Source organism: Thamnophis sirtalis, unplaced genomic scaffold (assembly GCF_051295495.1).
Source record: "Thamnophis sirtalis isolate CommonGarterSnake01/CBP01778 unplaced genomic scaffold, rThaSir2_p1.2 scaffold_2, whole genome shotgun sequence".
NCBI lineage: Eukaryota > Metazoa > Chordata > Lepidosauria > Squamata > Natricidae > Thamnophis > Thamnophis sirtalis.
In genome coordinates, this window is record NW_028261382.1 from 127,049,734 (window position 1) to 127,067,399 (window position 17,666).

A 17,666-nucleotide genomic window follows, 5' to 3' on the forward strand; every position below is an offset into this window, starting at 1 on the left:
CATCTGCCCCTTATACTTCACCGAGAAAGGTTCTACATTTGGTAATTTCCTACTCTGAATATGAACAGCTTTATTAATTGAATATATTGTATTGCCTTCAGACACACTAATGTAGTAGAACTACCTATATGCTACTACAGAAAATATGTTAATGTTTTGGTTTATTAAGCTGATAAATATTTATCCAAATTGGTCACTGAAATGTCTTACATTCCCAGCTATCTAGAAGAAATGATAGTTCTATTGCCTGGATGGATGGATGGATGGATGGATGGATGGATGGATGGATGGATGGATGGATAGAGAGAGAGAGAGAGAGAGAGAGAGAGAGAGAGAGAGAGAGAGAGAGAGAGAGAGAGAGAGAGAGAGAGAGAGAGAGAGAGAGAGAGAGAGATGGGTTGCTACAGGTTCGTCTGGGTTCAGAAGAACCTATAGCTTACGTTATGGCCAGTTCGGAGAACCTCCAAATCCCACCCCTGGCTGGCCCACCCACTTTGCCCCTCCCAAGAGTCTCCATGAGGCCCATTTTGGATGCGAGGTAAGTGGAGGGCTTTTGCAAAGGCTTGGGGAGGGGGGGAAATGGGCCTTCTGGAAGGCCAGAAACTGAGTCATTTCTGGCCTCCGGAGGGCCTTCAGAGCTTGGGGGAGGCAGTTTTCACCCTCCTAGAGGCTCAAGGAAAGCCTCCGGAGAATGGGGAATGCGAAAACGCCCCCCCCTGTGGTGAAGAAGGCCAACTAGGCCACGCCCACCATGGCCTTGCCCATCTAGTAACCAGGCAGAGACCCCACTGCTGAAATTTTTGAAGCCCACCCCTGGATGGATGGATGGATGGATGGATGGATGGATGGATGGATGGATGGATGGATGGATGGATAGATGATAGATAGATAGATAGATAGATAGATAGATAGATAGATAGATAGATAGATAGATAGATAGATCTTTTTCCAATAATATTGCTGTCATAAAACAAAAGCTTTCTTATTCAAGAATGTAGCCAGGATTTAAAACACTTATGTAAATCATGTCAGGTATCCAAGTAGAATTTAATGAGGGCTTTTGCCAATATCACATATAAAATCAGACTTCTATTGACACAAAGACAAGTTTCAAATGCAGTTGATGATGAGATGGAAGTTTTGATGCTCTCCAGTCAAAAGGATTAAGCATACCCAACGCAGGTCCAAGGATCTCAATCTATTCTATGCAGTTAATGAGAGCACAGTTATATGCTTATCTTCATACAAGTAAGTCACATTGAATCTATTGACACTTAATCTCTAATAAGAATTCCTAAGGTTTCAGATAAATTTAAGAATAGGATGGCATCAGATAAGGAGAACTAAATTTATAGTACTGGAAAATAATGTACATCTCACAGTAACCACTGAGCTTTTGTAACTCAAATATTTTTATTTTACACTTAAACATTTTTATTAGAAATCTTATGTTTTTAATTAAACAGAACATTTAATTAAGGTGCTTCTTAAGTGGGTGAAACAATTAAGTGCAAATACTTGAATGAAACATGTCATAATTAGTTTTAATAGAGTGTTAATTGGTACTACATTTGCCAAGTTAATAATTAGTGCTTATTAAATTTTCAATTAATCATTGTCATTTTGCTTTGAATAAAGATGAAAATTAGATACACTAAATCAGAGGGAGGATAGTTTCCTTGTTAATTAGAGTAGTTAGTGTTATTTTTTTTTAAATCACTTGTTTTAGTTGTCAGTTGAATACATGAAATCTTCCACTTCTCTTGCATCAAACAAAACCCAGTCAGCTCATTGACGACAAATCATGTTATACACTGTGAAAAAGAATATCGCATTATGGTAATTTTTGCTAGCTAATTTAAATGGAAGACATAGTAACTCTCTCTGCATTGTTCACTGATTTCTAGAAAGATATTTGAAGAAGACCATTAACACCATGGAGTTCAACCACCATCAAAGTCCCATAAAAACTGTTTTAACTATGAAATCTGGACTTGTGCCAGTTTTGTTCTATCAAGCTTCTGCGATACAAGTACTGTATTTGAAATCAGAGTTAGAGGAAATTTCTAAAAAAACCTTATGTATTTACCTAAATTTCTATGAAGTTTTTGTACCATTTCTGTGTTATTTTATCCCCTGGGGTTTATGGTAGGGTTAATTAGTTGTTTTCTATTTCTCCATTCCTCCCAGTAATTAATATGTCCTCTTTTCATAGCTGTTATAGATCTGCATTTCTGGAGCAAAGATTTGTGCATTAAAATTTATTATGATAGTTTTGTTTTACCTCTCTGATACCATCTACAGCATAGAACTTCTCCCTTAAGACCCCCATATATTAGAAAAATGGAAATACGTTATATTGTTTAGTAGCTGGTACCATGTACTCTTTAAGGGATGCGGTGGCTCAATGGGTGATACGCTGAGCTTGTCAATCAGAAGGTCAGCAGTTAAGAGATTTGAATCCCCAGTGCTGCGTAAAGGAGTGAGCTCCCATTACTTGTCCCAGCTTCTGCCAACCTAACAGTTCGAAAGCAGATAAAAAGTACAAGAGAAAAATAGGAACCACTTAGGTGGGAAGGTAACAGTGCTCCGTGGGCCTTCAGCATTTAGTCACTCTAGCCACATGACCAGGGAGACATCTTCGAACAACGCTGGGTCTTTGTCTTAGAAATAGAGATGAGCACTGCCCCCTAGAGTTGGGAACGACTAGCACGCATGTGCTGGGAAACCTTTACTTTTCCTTTATTCTTGGAATCAAAGGACATTTACGTAGATATAGAATATTGACATTATATAGATCAGCAGCTTCCATAATCTAACTACTTTTGTGCATAAAAATCAGTTGTCTTTTGATCTTGCTCCTGCTGCACCAAGACAAATTTCTTATTTTGTTTACAGAGGAAGCAGTCAATGAAGTAAAACGACAAGCAATGACCGAGTTGCAGAAGGCAGTGTCAGAGGCAGAACGGAAAGCCCATGATATGATTACTTCGGAGAGAGCTAAAATGGAGCGCACAGTGGCAGAAGCCAAGCGACAGGCTGCAGAGGATGCATTAAGTGTGATCAATCAGCAAGAGGATTCTAGTGAGGTGAGAATTTCATGGTGCAGAATAAGACCATATCTGTGTCCAAAAAGTATAGACACAGTAATAAGTAAAAAGTAAATAATACATTTATCAGCATTGAAATTTTAGCAAATCCATAAATTATTGGGAACTTTCTAGTCTTTAGAAGAAAGAGGAGGAGGAGGAGTCCTCCTGAACACTGAGTAACTTTAAAAAACTACACATTCCAGCATTCATGTGTATGAAGTAAAATGCAGAGCTTTAACCATTCTTGGTTTTCCTATTTTCTTCATCCTCTTTTGACTTTGGCTAGCATAGAAAAAGAAAGGAAAGCAGAGAAGACAGGGCTGACAGGATTTCCAAATGGAGAGTTCCTTTGTATATTATCCTCCTTGACAGATTAGGTATCAGGGGTACCAATGAAATCAGTGAAGCTTGATTTCATTGAGGGACGTATCACGGTTGTGTTTGACCTCAGGGGGACGTGGCCATCTTGACATCACTCATGTTGGGGGCGCCTGTGGTGGCCCGAGCGCTCTGCCAGTGAAAACGGATTCTTGAGCTCCATTTTTGGCTCGATGGGATCCTCCAACCCTCTGCCAGTGAAAACAATGCTTGGGAGGCCCACATGCAGCACTCCTGAGTTCCGTTTTCATTGGCAGAAGGTGTAGGATGCCATTGTAGCTAAAAACTGAGCTCGAGAGCCGGTTTTTGCTGGCAGAGGCACTGTGGGCCAGTCTTTTGCTGTTTCTAGGGTGGCCCTGTAAGAGAGATCTAAGCAACCCATGGGCCTGATATGGCCCATGGGCCTTGAGTTTGACACCTCTGGATTAGATAATGTTGCAGTAATAAATCTGATTGATTTTATTTTTTGAATGTGTTTAAAGCTCAGAGCCATTTTGGTCTAGAGGTTTAAGAACTGGGCTTGGAGTAGGGAGACCTAAGTTCTAATACTATCTTAGGCACAAAAGTAATTTTGTCATTTTGGGCCAGTCATTCTCTCTCAGCCCCAGGAAGAAGGCAGTAGCCAGCCATTTCTAAAATTAAGTAATTCTACACAGCCTTTGATGCCCTAGGTTCATATGAATTGCCATATAACAAGCCAAAACATTCCTTTGTTTGTTATGATTGACAGAGATATCTCCTAACTCTTGTACTTTACTTCTATATTATTATCTATATTATTCAAATTTGGCCCAATTTATTGTAGCAGTTAAGGCATTATTAGGCTAAAAACCAGAAGACTCTGGGTTCTAGTTCTGCATTGGGCATGAAATCAGCTGGGTAACCACTCACTTTTTCTCAGCCCTAAGGAAACAATTCAAACTACTTTTGAAAAAAAAACTTGCCAAGAGAACTTCAGGGATTTTCCACATAATTTCTGAGAATCAGATATGATGGAAGAAAAAAATGCAAACTATAAATAGTACATTAAGATAAAGTTATCCATTGTCATTATGTCAGCCTGAGATTGCAATGCTTGTGCTCACTTAGTATGGAAGTAATTCCCACTAAGTCAATGGAACAGGGTTTTGAAGTAAGGCTATATTGAATTCTCCAATGCAAATATTAAAATAGTTTTAAAAGTGTTTAGATCATATTTATTGAGCTCATGTTTGTCTTCTGATTTCATGTATTCCAGTGGCTAAAATACAGTCACTGCAAATTCTACTCTAAATTTCCATATTTTATTTTGTGATTACATGCTGGTTCCTCCATAATGTAGATAGGATGGACATATTCATAGGCATAATGAATAATAAAATAATGGGGAGGGGGTGTTATCTTTTGGCCACAGTTACATTAACATGGGGGGGGGGAATCTCACTTGATAAATAAATATTATTAGAGGTCTGATAATCTTATGTTGGTGATTTCTAACTAGTTTTGAGGTATATTTAAATTGTCTATAATAGTTAAAACAATTTCAAAAACAGATTGCATTTCAAATACTTTCCTACCAATAGAAAGGACATATATTTCAGCAGAAAATACATCATTATATATAAGTATAATAAAAGTCCTAAAGATAGGACTTTTACTATACTTATATGATCAATGAAGAATGAGGTTTTTAGAATGCAAACAAAAGATGTTATCAGATTGGTGAGTTCCTTTTCTGAACTGGAATCTATTACTTAAACTGCAGGATTTTCTGTAAAGGGAATGGTGGGAAAACAGCATCTGGCAGAAGAAAACAGATTCAAAGAGCAACAAAGAGTAAATTAGGGACAATGATGATAAGCCTTAGTTTAGGCTGGAAGATGTCCGTGAAAGCTTTTGTGGGGCACATATGGCACCATATATAACAGGAAGTAAGGATACAGAGGGAGGATCATATATTCTGTTGCAAATCCTAAAGTGTTTTGGATAAAATGAATTCTTGTGTCTTTCAGAGAAAAAAGAAATGTTAAAATCCATGCGGAAAGGGAAGTCTTGATTAAACCTGCCCCCCCAATAAACAGATGCTAAGTATAATTTCTTTCAGCTTAACATTGATGGAAGATTTTGTTTATGGTCTTTCTTTTTATCATATCTTTTTACATGTACCAACATTTTTGTGAGTGTAGTTTTCAATAATATTTCAATACTAAATTAAGATATTTGTAAGATAATATCTTAATTTAGCATTTTAAAGTTATATGAAATATTTCACACAATTGATCTATTTTGAAATATTTACACACTTTTAATTATTCTAAGCACGATATTTAATGTGTTTAGTAAGTTGGTAACATCTAGAGTGATTTAGGTGCAAAAATCCCAATTAAGTCCTTGCTCCATCCTGAAATAAGTGGCAAAAATCACAGGCAAAATCTACAGAATGGAGCAATACACATCCATTATTTAAGGGAGAGTAAGATTTTAATTGGTCCCAGACATCACCAGAGATGAAAGGCTATTGGGTAATGACTAGATGCCCAGAGTTTCAATTTAATGTGTAGCAGATGAATGAAGAAGAAACATAAGGAATTGATTTACAACATCTGAAAGTTTCCTTTAAAAAAAACAATCTAAGAATAAATGTGTGTCTGTTTGTGTGTATATGTATGAAAGAGAAATGTCATTCTTAGCAAATCTTCTGCAGAATTAAATTTGATATAAATTAAAATGTATTGGCATTATGAACTTCACTTATGCCAAGGCAGTTTGTTTGCGAATGTGATCTTTAAACGGTCACAACCATTCCAATATGTTGAAAATAAAATTCCAGAATTTCCAGCCAATAGAGACATCAGGGAAATGCAGAGTAAAATAGTTCTAGAGAGGTCGAGGTCAGGGAAAGCTGAATTATTACCCTATCTCGAGACAGAGAGGGAGGTATAGATATAATGTATATTTTGTTATGCGAAGATAATTGTAATTCACCTTCAGTCAGTAGCAATAGCAATAGCACTTAGACTTATATACCACTTTATAGTGCTTTTACAGCCCTCTCTAAGCAGTTTACAGAGTTAGCATATTGCCCCCAAGTAGGCCAACCCACTTCACAGGGTTGTTGTTGTTGCAAGGATAAAATGTAAACCCTGTCTAATAAGATTTGAGTTCTTGGAGGAGAGAGATATATATATTCACATATAAACATACATACATGCTCACGCACGCACGCGCACACACACAAACACACACACACACACACACACACATATACACCCGTGATATATATATTTCACGGGTGTAGGTATGCTGGTCTTGTTGTATTTGGGTCTTTTCCCATATAAGATTGAGATTGTCTTGGCAACGTTTCGGTGAGGTCCTACTCACCATCTTCACGAAGCCAAAAACACCAGCCTGAAGATGGCATATGAGACCTCGCCGAAACGTTGCCAAGACAATCTCAATCTTACACGAGAAAAACACGAATATAAGACCAGTATATATATCAATTGTCACATGCTATTATCAAAAAGGAGGATACTCTGATGCATCAGTACGGCAATCTTTTTGAAAAGCATTTAATTTTCTCAGTGTCTGTAAAAGCTCAGTCTCTTTGGGGAGAACAAGATATTTCAAATAGCCTGATACCAAAGCATGTAACTCATTAACAGCTGTAATAACTGTGACCAAAAGCGGACCAAGTAGCCAGGGAATCCTTTTTAGCAAGAAACTAAAGGTGCTCTCTAAAAATGTTTGTGGTTAATAATATGTCCCAAAGGTGCTTTTTCAAAAGGCAACTGGATTTTCTTTGTTTTTTCTTGAAGACATTTCACTTCTTATCCAAGAAGCTTCTTCAGTTCTTAATAATATGGTTAATAATATGATTGTAGCATTTGGAATCAGCTGAACTGGTAGACACTTTCAGAACTAAGATTATGCTGTAATAATAAGATGAAACAAAAATATGTTTCAGCAGAACTTGGGTATATACAAACATAAGCAAAGAAAGTGCAATAGACTTTGTTATGCAAACATACCCCAAGCATTCACTAAATCCAGTTCGTTCTGCTTCAGGACTGAATCCAGAAGCAATCAATTATGATTTGAAGTAATAATTATCTCCTGGCTTTAATTTCTTCGACTTAATATTTCTTACTCTTTTCCGTGTTTTAAATAACATTGATTACCCCAGAAGTGAATGTCCTGGGTATATGTGTATGATGTAAAAAATGAGGATTGTAAAGACTGGAATCAGTACTACAGAGTTGCAACTATAGGTAAAGCAAAATAACATTGTAAATAGGTTTTAATGGGCGCACTCATATTCTTAAGCCTTTTCTCCTTGCATTGATTCCAAGTGCATCATGGAAGAAACACATCATTGTTTATTAAGGGTTTTTAAGAAATCATATCAGATCCAGCAAATGTTAAGCACATTTTAGTGCCATTAACATTGATTGAAGCATATGTTTATAGCTAGGACTTGGTATCTATACATTTATAGGTAGCATTTCACCGTTCTATATAGTTTCTCATATTCACATCCAAGGAGGTTTAGGCTGCAGTCAACAGCACAAACCCCAATACACAGGCAGGGCTTTGCACAAGAAAAAAATGTTTACTATTATAGTTGTTTTAGACAGCTATGAGGCTGTACATGATGAGACAATAATTGCAGATCCGATTTAGCATCTCTAAGCACTGAGGGCAGAACTATGATTTAAGACCCAGAAGGAGGGCATGCAAATTCATGACAATTTTTGCCATCACAATGCCCTGATTGACCATTGTGTCAAAATTTGAGAACCTTTTGCCAGGAGCGCTAAACTACTCTTAATACTTCCTTAGGAGAAATAGCTAGTGAAGACCAAGAAATGCCTCTCTTTTCGCTTATTGCCATAAAATGACACTTCCTGAATATTGGTCCCCTAGAGATATAACAAAAGTCAAAGAGAACAGGATTAGTATATCTTTCTTTTTTTACTTTTCATACTGCTTCAAGCTACAATCCACAATTTTATCCAAGTATTGGATAACTATGCTCTGCTAGATGATAGCCAATATGTTTTCACCAAGGCTTTAAATCAATTGACTAATAGCAATAAGCTTGTGGTGTTTTTTTTTACAATTGCCCATTAATGTAGCTATGCATGGGAGACATACAATAAAATATATTTGTTATCCAATGTTATTATTAGTTGTCACGGAAATAATAAAAGGTGGGGTAAAAAAAAATCTAAAAAATCTTCCAGACCATGAGTTCTATTCCCACTTTATTGCTAAGAAAACTGCAGGGACTTCTCCAGGCAGTGTCTGAGAATCAAGCACAATTGAATGGAAGGGGGGGGGGAGTCAAGCATTATACAAGCAGATACCCCTGTGGAAGCCATGCGGCTTCTACAGCCCAATAAAAAATGGCTGGAGAGGCAGGCCCAATGAATAGGAAGGGAGATGTGTATCTTCAGAACCACAAGTGGCCAATGGATGTTAGGTATATCCCATTTTGACAGTGTTATCAATCACATTATTTATTAATAATGCTAGATATTATCCACACCTAAAATTATGTCAGGAGAAGAGGGAAAACTAAACTTGAAACATCTAAATATGATATTAAGGCTTCCCCAGCTGTAGGCTGGCAGTGAGGTGAAGAAAATATTACTAGGCTATGTCATGTAAAAACAGTTACCAGGGCATGTTTGCGCCACTGTTAGAGGGATATGAGAATATCCCGAATTGTCTTTCCAACCCAATATTGTCAAACTGCTTTGGAGTAGCTCTTCAGTTTCACAAGCCAAGTTCTTTACCATTGCTGGTCCATGACCCTTTTAACTGAAGTTGCCAAGGAGTCTGTCTTTACCCGGAGACCCTGGAAATTTTAGATGCAGAACTTTCAACATTGTTGTTCTTCTAAATCCACTCAAGTGGTGGTTTATAGCAGAGAGTGTTGATGTGGGAAGTCTCCTCAGAGACATAAAACTGATTAGTAATGACTAGCACTGTCTCCTTCTTTCCCCGAGATTTCCATAAAGTTTCTGTTTTGGCTCCAATGAAATAATACAAGTTATACAGCTGCAATATTTGATGGGTTGCAAAACTGGGCTTCAAACTAAACTCAGCAAAATCTATTTGAAATGTTGTTTGTGATTTTATAATTTTTTATAATTTTTCATCATGATAATTCCCCTCCCCATGAAATAATTGTAAAATTACAGTGAACTATCCTCCAATCCTCAGAATGAACCTGAAACCATGGACAGTGAATCAAAACCAGCTGATGCAGACAAGGAGCCTATGTTCCCTGCAATTGACCCACTAAAAACATCTGTTTCTCTGTGCTAGTAATTCCACCTTTTAAGAAGAGTTTTTAAAAGATGGGAACAATTTCTGCAAATACCAAAAAAAAAGCACCTAACCCTTAGCTCATGCATTTGTAATTACCTGGTTTAGTCTGCACACTTCATTGGTATGAGTTTAGATATAATTCTGCATCTGAATTCAATCTATGAAGGAGAAAGAGAGAGGAAGGGAGGTATGAGTACTGGACACTTAAATATTCTTACATCTGCCAAAACATTCCTGTGCCAAAAAAAGAGAGAGAGTATATCTTACACTAGAACTGTTTTCTAAAGAAGCCACTTGACTCCGATTAAATGTTTAATTTCCTTAAAACAGTATTTTGGACTTAGGCCTTTGTTCTTCCTGGTAATTGGGATTTCTGTTGTAGTTTAGGAATTTCACTTATCTGCTGGCTTTGTTCCAGTGATCCAGCTGGCACAGTAAAGCTGAAGGGAAAGGAGCAGCAGGCATCCTTTTGGTGGCTTTCTATTTGGCAGGGAGCAGAAATGTAAGATGCCATCAGCTGGCTATGTGCTTAACAAGGAATTCTTGTACTTTGGAATGAAACATAGACCAGGCAGAACTTCAGTATCTTAAGCACCAACTTCTGGAGTGGGGAAAAAAGGAGATTTCAGCACAATGTTTGTTGTTTGCTTGTTATCCCACAGTGAAAATCTATTGATGGTGCATCAATACAGGGAGACCAGAAAAATCCAACATAGTAATATAATTTCTGAAATTTTGGGGTGGTTTTTTTCCCCCATCGAGCTCAGGAAGAGGAGCCTCCTGCTCCTCTTCTGTAGCTCGGACTGTGGGGAAAAAAATCAGGACAAAATGGGGAGCAGAAGAGGGAGTTCCCTCCCTCCCGACCAGAAAAAAGATCGCTTGGAAGAGAGTCGCACAGAGCTCAAGAGGTATTTGTGGGGAGGGGGTAAGCCGATCAAGGACGGAAGGAGAGAGGAAGAGATTGGAGGAGGAGAGGGTGGTTCCCATACTTCCATGCTTCTCCAATGATGAGTTGTCCTGTGAGTTATACGTGGTGATGTAGAAACCGGAATTTAATTCTGGTTTCCAACAATTGGAATTCCAACAATTTCCACCCATTACAGACAATGGATTCGCTTAACAACTCTCGCAAAAAAAAGTCATAAAATTAGACATGGTAGCATGAAAATCCACTTAACGAACAGTGCAACTTATGACCATAATTCTGGGCTCAGTTACAGTTGTAAGTCAAGGACTATCTGTAGTGTGCATCCTGAGACAACTTCTGCAGTCATTTTTCATGAGAAAATTCTTTGATGCATCTCTTTCTTAAGTGACTGTCTCCTGACTTCTGCATTAAGGCATAATATAGTGAAACCTTGTTTTAGTGGATTAATTGTATTTCAGGATGTCCATTGAATGAGAAAAATTTGGCCCAATGCATGCAAAATCTACTGCATCAAGATCTGGTATATGGAGGTTTTTATAGAGGCATAAAATTGTGATGCAATTATGAAATACTTCCCTTGACAAGTTATTTTCTAATGCTGAGGATTGCTGCAATCAAACTAAATCTTGATATCTTCGTTATGTTGCATAAATACAATAAGGCCTTTACAAAACTCCAGGAAACTCAATTATTATGTGATCATAGTCATAGCAGGTAGCAGCAGTTAACTGACTTTTTCCGATCTCAGAAGGTTATGCAAGGTTGGGCCTGGAATAGTCTTTAAATGGGAGACCACCACAACTTCCAGGGAAAAAAGTTGAAAAACATCCTGGAAGAAGAGAAAGACAAAAGTATGGGTGTGCCCAGGTATCTACTAGAAATCCACCTTGGTTCATAATGCATCAATACCTGGATTTTTTAAAAATTTGCTTTTGTGCTTCCCTTACCATTTTGAGCCAGGCCTTCTCAAAGCTTACTTCTATCTTAAAACTTCTCCCATTTAATGACTATGGCTGGAGCATTGATTGGGTGTTTGGTGACATCCAAAATGGTTGGTTTCAAGGAGAAGTTTCTTAAAACCAATGCATTTCCTTTCTAAAGGTTAGGTGTCACTGGTTTCTAACCACCATCACTATTTTTAATTGGATCAGTTGTAGTGGAATTGATTTATAAGTCATAAAAATACACCGGTGGCAGGTTACCAAATCTTATGTGCTATTATGGCAAATGTTCTAAAGGAGATCCTAGCTGTGGTAGGTCAAATGGCCGAGATTTGGATATTTTGGATATTCCTCTATGTAGTAAAAGCTGGTTTGAAGTTTTCTCCTTCCCTCCCAGTTTCTCAAAATTGATAGCTTCATGTTCGTTCTACCCATAGAATTTCTCACCAATTTTTTTTTGCATCCTTTGTTCTTTTCACCCTATCTCTCTATGCAGAGTTGCTGGAACTGTGGCCGTAAAGCCAGTGAAACCTGCAGTGGTTGCAACACTGCACGTTACTGTGGCTCGTTTTGCCAACATAAAGACTGGGAGAAACATCACCACCTCTGTGGACAGACTCTACAGGCCCAGCCACAAGGGGAGACACCAGCAGTCAGCTCCTCCGCAACACCGAATAGTGGCGCCGGGAGCCCCATCGACACCCCACCAGCAGCTACTCCTAGGTCAAACACCCCTGGAACTCCAAGCACCATAGAGTCAACTCCTCGCTAAGACTGAACTTTAAAATACTTAAAGACAAATACAAAGCAAAACAAAATCCTCATCCTCAGATACTCAAAGGTTTCTACTGAACTTTTACATTTCAATATTATAAAAGAAATTATACTGTATCTTGAGGTAGAAGCAAAACCCAGAAGGCCAGTAACGGGTCATAATGACTTATTCTGGATAACAAAGATATCTTTTCTTTAGGAAACAGAGAAGATTGAACATACACACAATGATAGATTTGACCTCCTCCCTGTTATTTTCCAGTAGCTGGGATTTTAAACTAGGTGACCTCATTAACACGATGCTTTACCAAACAGCAAACCAAGAGATTGCTAATTGCTGTTGAAAGCAAAAATGCTAATAATATAAAGTCACAATTGTTCTTTGTAACAAAAAAAATGGATTTTTTTTAAACTGCGAGAAAGAGAGAGAGAATGAGAGAGAGAGAGAAAGTAAGAAAGAAAGAAAACAAAACCCCCTCATGGGCTTAAGCATTGGATAAAGCAGCAGACATTTTAATAAGAAGATGAATAGCGTCCATGGGTTACTGACTTGAACTCTGAAGACCCGTATCAAAAACACGCAGATGTGCAGCAGATTGGAAGGAGACACAGATGTTCATTTTTTTTTCTTGTTTCTGAATGAAATAATAATAGCCAGGTCAACAGAATGAAAAATGGAAGATGATTGCAGTGGGATGAAGGATTTAAAAGAGCAGCAAAGAGAAAAAAAAATACCATCACACAAAAATCTCCTCTTCTTTTTTGTCCTTTTGTTTCGTTTTTTGGTGGGGATTATTTTTCTGTTTTGTTTTGGTTTTGTATTTTTTTTTTAGACCAGAAATAAGAACACAGCCTGCAGTTAATTAGCATTTTGGCAGCTATAATATCAACCAGCTGCCTCTATCCTTCCCCCTATCAAAAAGGGAAAAAAACAACCACCAAGCTTCAAAATTTTCTTCACTTTTTTTTACAAGCTTCCACAGTGGAAGACCATCCGGTCTGTTTCACCTCGTTCGTTTTTGTATCAGCAATGGTGACAATGCAGTGACTCCAGCTCCAGATCTCATCCAAATCCTTCTCCATCTCATCCTGTCTGGGTTTTTAATTTTGAAAAAAAAAAATTAAAAATAAGGAAAAAAAATATAGTAGTTCTCTTGGTGTAAAAGCACTTCTGTCCTGTGAGGTTTCCCAATTGTGTTTTTTCTTTCCTTGTAAATGTGTTGGGGCAAATGTGAAAATGCATTGTAGTTAACTATGCTCACATTTAAGTCTTCTTTATTACTAGTAGGTGAGAAACTTTCTATGCTGCTTTTATATCTGTCTGTAGTAGTAATATTTCTCTAGAAGGTCAAAAGAAAAGAAAAAGAAAAAAAAGAACCCCCCCCCTCCTTTTTTCATTTCTCCTGAAGAAAAGGAAAAAAAGCTATCTTTCGGAGCTGCTATTTCACTCTCTTATAGGGGGGGAAAACATTCTGAAACCTAGCATGCTTCCTGGAATGCTAAAATATTGGTGTTTTTCTAAGAGGGATGTACATAAATGTATTTTGCACTGTCATAATGACTCCTAGGCATGCTTTTTTTGGGGCAAACTCTTTTTAAAGATGCTAGAGCCATTTCACCGAATTTATCTGTAGGTTAGAATAGTGGTGGGTTATTTTTTAATTTTTCTCTCCCCTCCTTTTTTTTGTTCTGTTTTCTTTTTTCTTTTGCAAAATTCATTAATATGTATTTTATAAAAAAAATAAAAATAAAACAGGCTATCATACTTTTTTAATAAAAAGCAGTGCATGCATTATCACTGTAAGGTTGTACGGTATTTCTGATTTTACAAAATAGAAATTATGATGATTAGAGCTCCAAATGCTGAGATGTAGATTGACAGCTTTAACACTGCTGAATGCCAGGTTTATATTACAGTATTATTACAAAAAAAAAACAAAAAAAAGGGAAGTCAGCCAAAGACTGATTTGATGGACCAAAATCTGAGTTCTGAAAGCATTGTTTCTATTTTCCAAATTATCAGCAGGTTAAACATGTTCAGCAAAGGCATAATGTACAGTCATTTAACCCTTCATTGTCCATTGTCTAGGTCAGAAATATCTGTAAATGTAAACAACCCATAAGATGGTTATGTGCTTTTGTACCAAGTAAGCCATGCAATAAATTGGTTTTAATATCGTTATTGAATGCCATTGTAGAAGGCATTCCTAAATATTTTTATTTCAAGCTTTCTCCAAGAAAAAAGAAAACAATTCTGTGCCATACAGTTAAAGTGGCTTGGATGGGCCTGGATACAAAGAACTCCCTCAGTTATAGGGCTGCTCAATGGCTACAGACATTTTGTTTAAATATCTCTATTACAGATAGTCCCAATTTACCAACCACTTGCTCCATGACCGTTTAGATTATGATGGCACTGAATAATGAAACTTACAACTGGTCCTTGAAGTTGTGGCCACTGCAGTGTCCCTGCAATCATGATTTGCAACCAGTGCATGATGGTCTCAGCATCCCACAGTCACATGATCACTATTTTCAACTTTTTCAGCTGGCTTCTGAAAAGCAAAGTCAATGGGGAAGCCAGCAGGAATTCACAAGTTGCAGTCACATGATGTACTTAATAACTATAGAGCTGTGGTGGTGCAATGGTTAGAATGCAGTATTGAATGCTAATTCTGCCAACTGCCAGCAGTTCGATTCTCAACAGGCTCAAGGTTGACTCAGCCTTCCATCCTTCCAAGGTGGGTAAAATGAGGACCCACATTGTTTGGGGCAACATGCTGACTGTGTAAACCGTTTAGAGAGGGCTGTAAAACACTGTGAAGTGGTAAATATGTCTAAGTGCTATTGCTATTCACTTAATGGCTACAGCCAGAAGTTATGAACTGTCATAAGTCTGTTGCGAACATGCGATTTTCCCCTTTACGACCACATTGCTGAGCAATGGAATGGCCAATCCCAATTGCAGTTGGTAGGTGAGGACTACTAGTATTAAAATCACATTTTGACTTTTCTGGATAAGGGAAACGTTTCCTATAGTATTATTCAACAAATAAGGAAGGTTTAGTAATCTGTGACACAACGTCTGTATAAGCTGAGGTGGAGTTTTCTGTTTCCCCAATTTTACTTTTTGTCCGGGACAAGGAAGGTAACCTCTACCAAATGACCCATTTTCTGCTGAGAAACAATGCTGGAAACTGGAGAAGCTGCAAATTCAAAGCATCCATACAGGCAACATACGACTAGGTTGCCTCATTGTTGAGAAGCCTGGCTCTTATGCAGCAGAAGCATGGATGCTTGCCAACTGCTTTGCTTTACATGGAAATCAAAAGCACATAACAGGTTCTCCTTGATCATGGTGCTCCCAAATTCATTCCAATCTCTTTTTGTTCTTATTCTGCTTGTGACACCGAGTCTCCATTCCTCTAGAGCTCTAGGCAATGAAGGGTTTAATAATCCAAAACATATATGTATGTATGTGTATGTATGGAGGTGCATATATAGATAACATGCACACACACATACGCACATAAATATATGGTGTTATCTCATAATTCTAGAAGCTATGATGTATGTGAAACAACACTTGCTCTTGAACATAAGTGTGTGAAAGAGGGATTAGTACAGTATGTCTCATTACTTTATAATTCAGGGCACCCGGAGTGAAAAAAAATACAAATACAAAAAAAAAAGAGAGAGATTACCCCCCTAACTCTGAGCTCTGTCTCCTCCTCTTCCTCCTCTCCTCCTGTTTTGCTACAGTCTCCTCAGTGGCAAAAAGTTTCACTCTACCTCTGACAGCATGTATATTGCACCAGTAGCTAACAAAAAAACTGGTCTAGTCTAGTCATACCAAATGGGCACCGAAGAACCAGGATACCAAAAGTTAAGCTCATACAGCTGCAAACCATATCACTTCTTGGTAACAATGCAGACCTCATAAACCTAAAGAAGAGAAAGAAAGAAAAAAAAACTTTTGTTACTTTCCTTTTTTGCTTGTCACTTATTATACAGGCTACGCGAGAGTATAATTTGTAGGAATAAACACATTTTAAAAAAAAATAAATAAAAAGCTAACTTCATTGGGTTAGATCTGAATCGTGGTCGCTAATAGAACTAGGGCGTCCTCTGATCTGTCTCTTCCTCTCCTCTTCCTCTTTTTCTCTGTCATGGAACTGTGCGTTGAGTTTGCGTGTGGCAGGGCTGCCAGTCTCTTCTTTTTTGGGGGGGAAAAATGAAAATAAAACCATTCTGTTATCCTTTTTTAAAAGAAAATTGTGTGCGGGGTGGGGGGTGCGTATGCCTGTTGGTGTGTGAGTGTGCGTGTGTGTCGGTGCATGTCTTGGGGATTTGAAATGTACAAGGCTGGATTATATGCAAAGCATGCCAACGTCTGGAAAACATTTAAGGGGGAAAACGTTGACTCCATGTTGTCTGAACTGCTCAAGGGACAGGACAAAATAAATAAATTGGAGACTGTTGAAATGCAGTTTTTTTTTGTTTCTGTTTTCAAGTACTTTGGTTTTCTTTTTGTTTTATGTTTATTTTGGATTTTTGTTTTGGGTTCTGCGACATTATTGTGAAAAAAAAAGAAAAAAGTTGTTGTGCAATACTTAATTCAGACATGTACCACAAGTTGATGGTAGACTAACACTGGGGTGGGGGTGGGGCGATGGGTGGGATACTAGGCATCATGCTTTTGTCAACATACTCTTGAGCTTTTAAGTCTACTATGTCTGAACTGTGGTTTCCTGTTAATCCTTTTTTTTTTTCCTTTAGTTGGACTGTAATGTATGGTCTGTCAACCTGTGAATCTTTAAAGTATGATTCAGGTATTGTTGTATTCTTTACTGTGTAATAAAAAATGTTAAAAATCCATACTTTTCCATTCTTTCTATGTTGTGTTTTGTGTCTGTGTGTGTGTGTGTGTATTTGTGTGCAGGCTCCTTTGAAAGAGTTACGAAAAGAAGCAGCCATACATTGATATCAGAAGTGTTCAGAAAGTTATTCTATCCAAGATACAGCTACTCCTTGACTTATGACCCTAATGGAGCCTGCCTGTTATGGTTCTAAGTTGTGACATTCGTAAAGTAAGGTCACGCATGCGGCCAACCCAAGTTTATGATCTTTTTTGCAGCAGTCATTAAGCAAACACCACTGTCATTAAGCAAATCCATTGTTTACTATTGGACATTTTTTTGCCAAAAACCAGAAATGCCATGTTTGGGCAAAAAT

At 37.7% G+C, this 17,666-nt stretch overlaps 1 protein-coding gene across 6 annotated transcripts in view; it reads left to right on the forward strand.

The window, feature by feature from the left end:
• Positions 1-17,307, forward strand: part of RUNX1T1 (RUNX1 partner transcriptional co-repressor 1) — a 158,118-nt gene extending 140,811 nt beyond the window's left edge. For 5 of the 6 annotated variants that reach the window (XM_087706864.1, XM_087706866.1, XM_087706865.1 and 2 more), the window contains 2 exons: positions 2,899-3,089; positions 12,154-17,307. In XM_087706864.1, the coding sequence (XP_087562990.1) occupies positions 2,899-3,089; positions 12,154-12,429 (467 nt within the window). In that variant the 3' untranslated portion in view covers positions 12,430-17,307. Of the gene's footprint in view, positions 1-2,898; positions 3,090-5,461; positions 6,684-12,153 lie in introns of those variants that run through there. The other variant, XM_087706868.1, reaches the window with a different exon arrangement.
• The last annotated feature ends 359 nt before the right edge of the window (positions 17,308-17,666 follow it).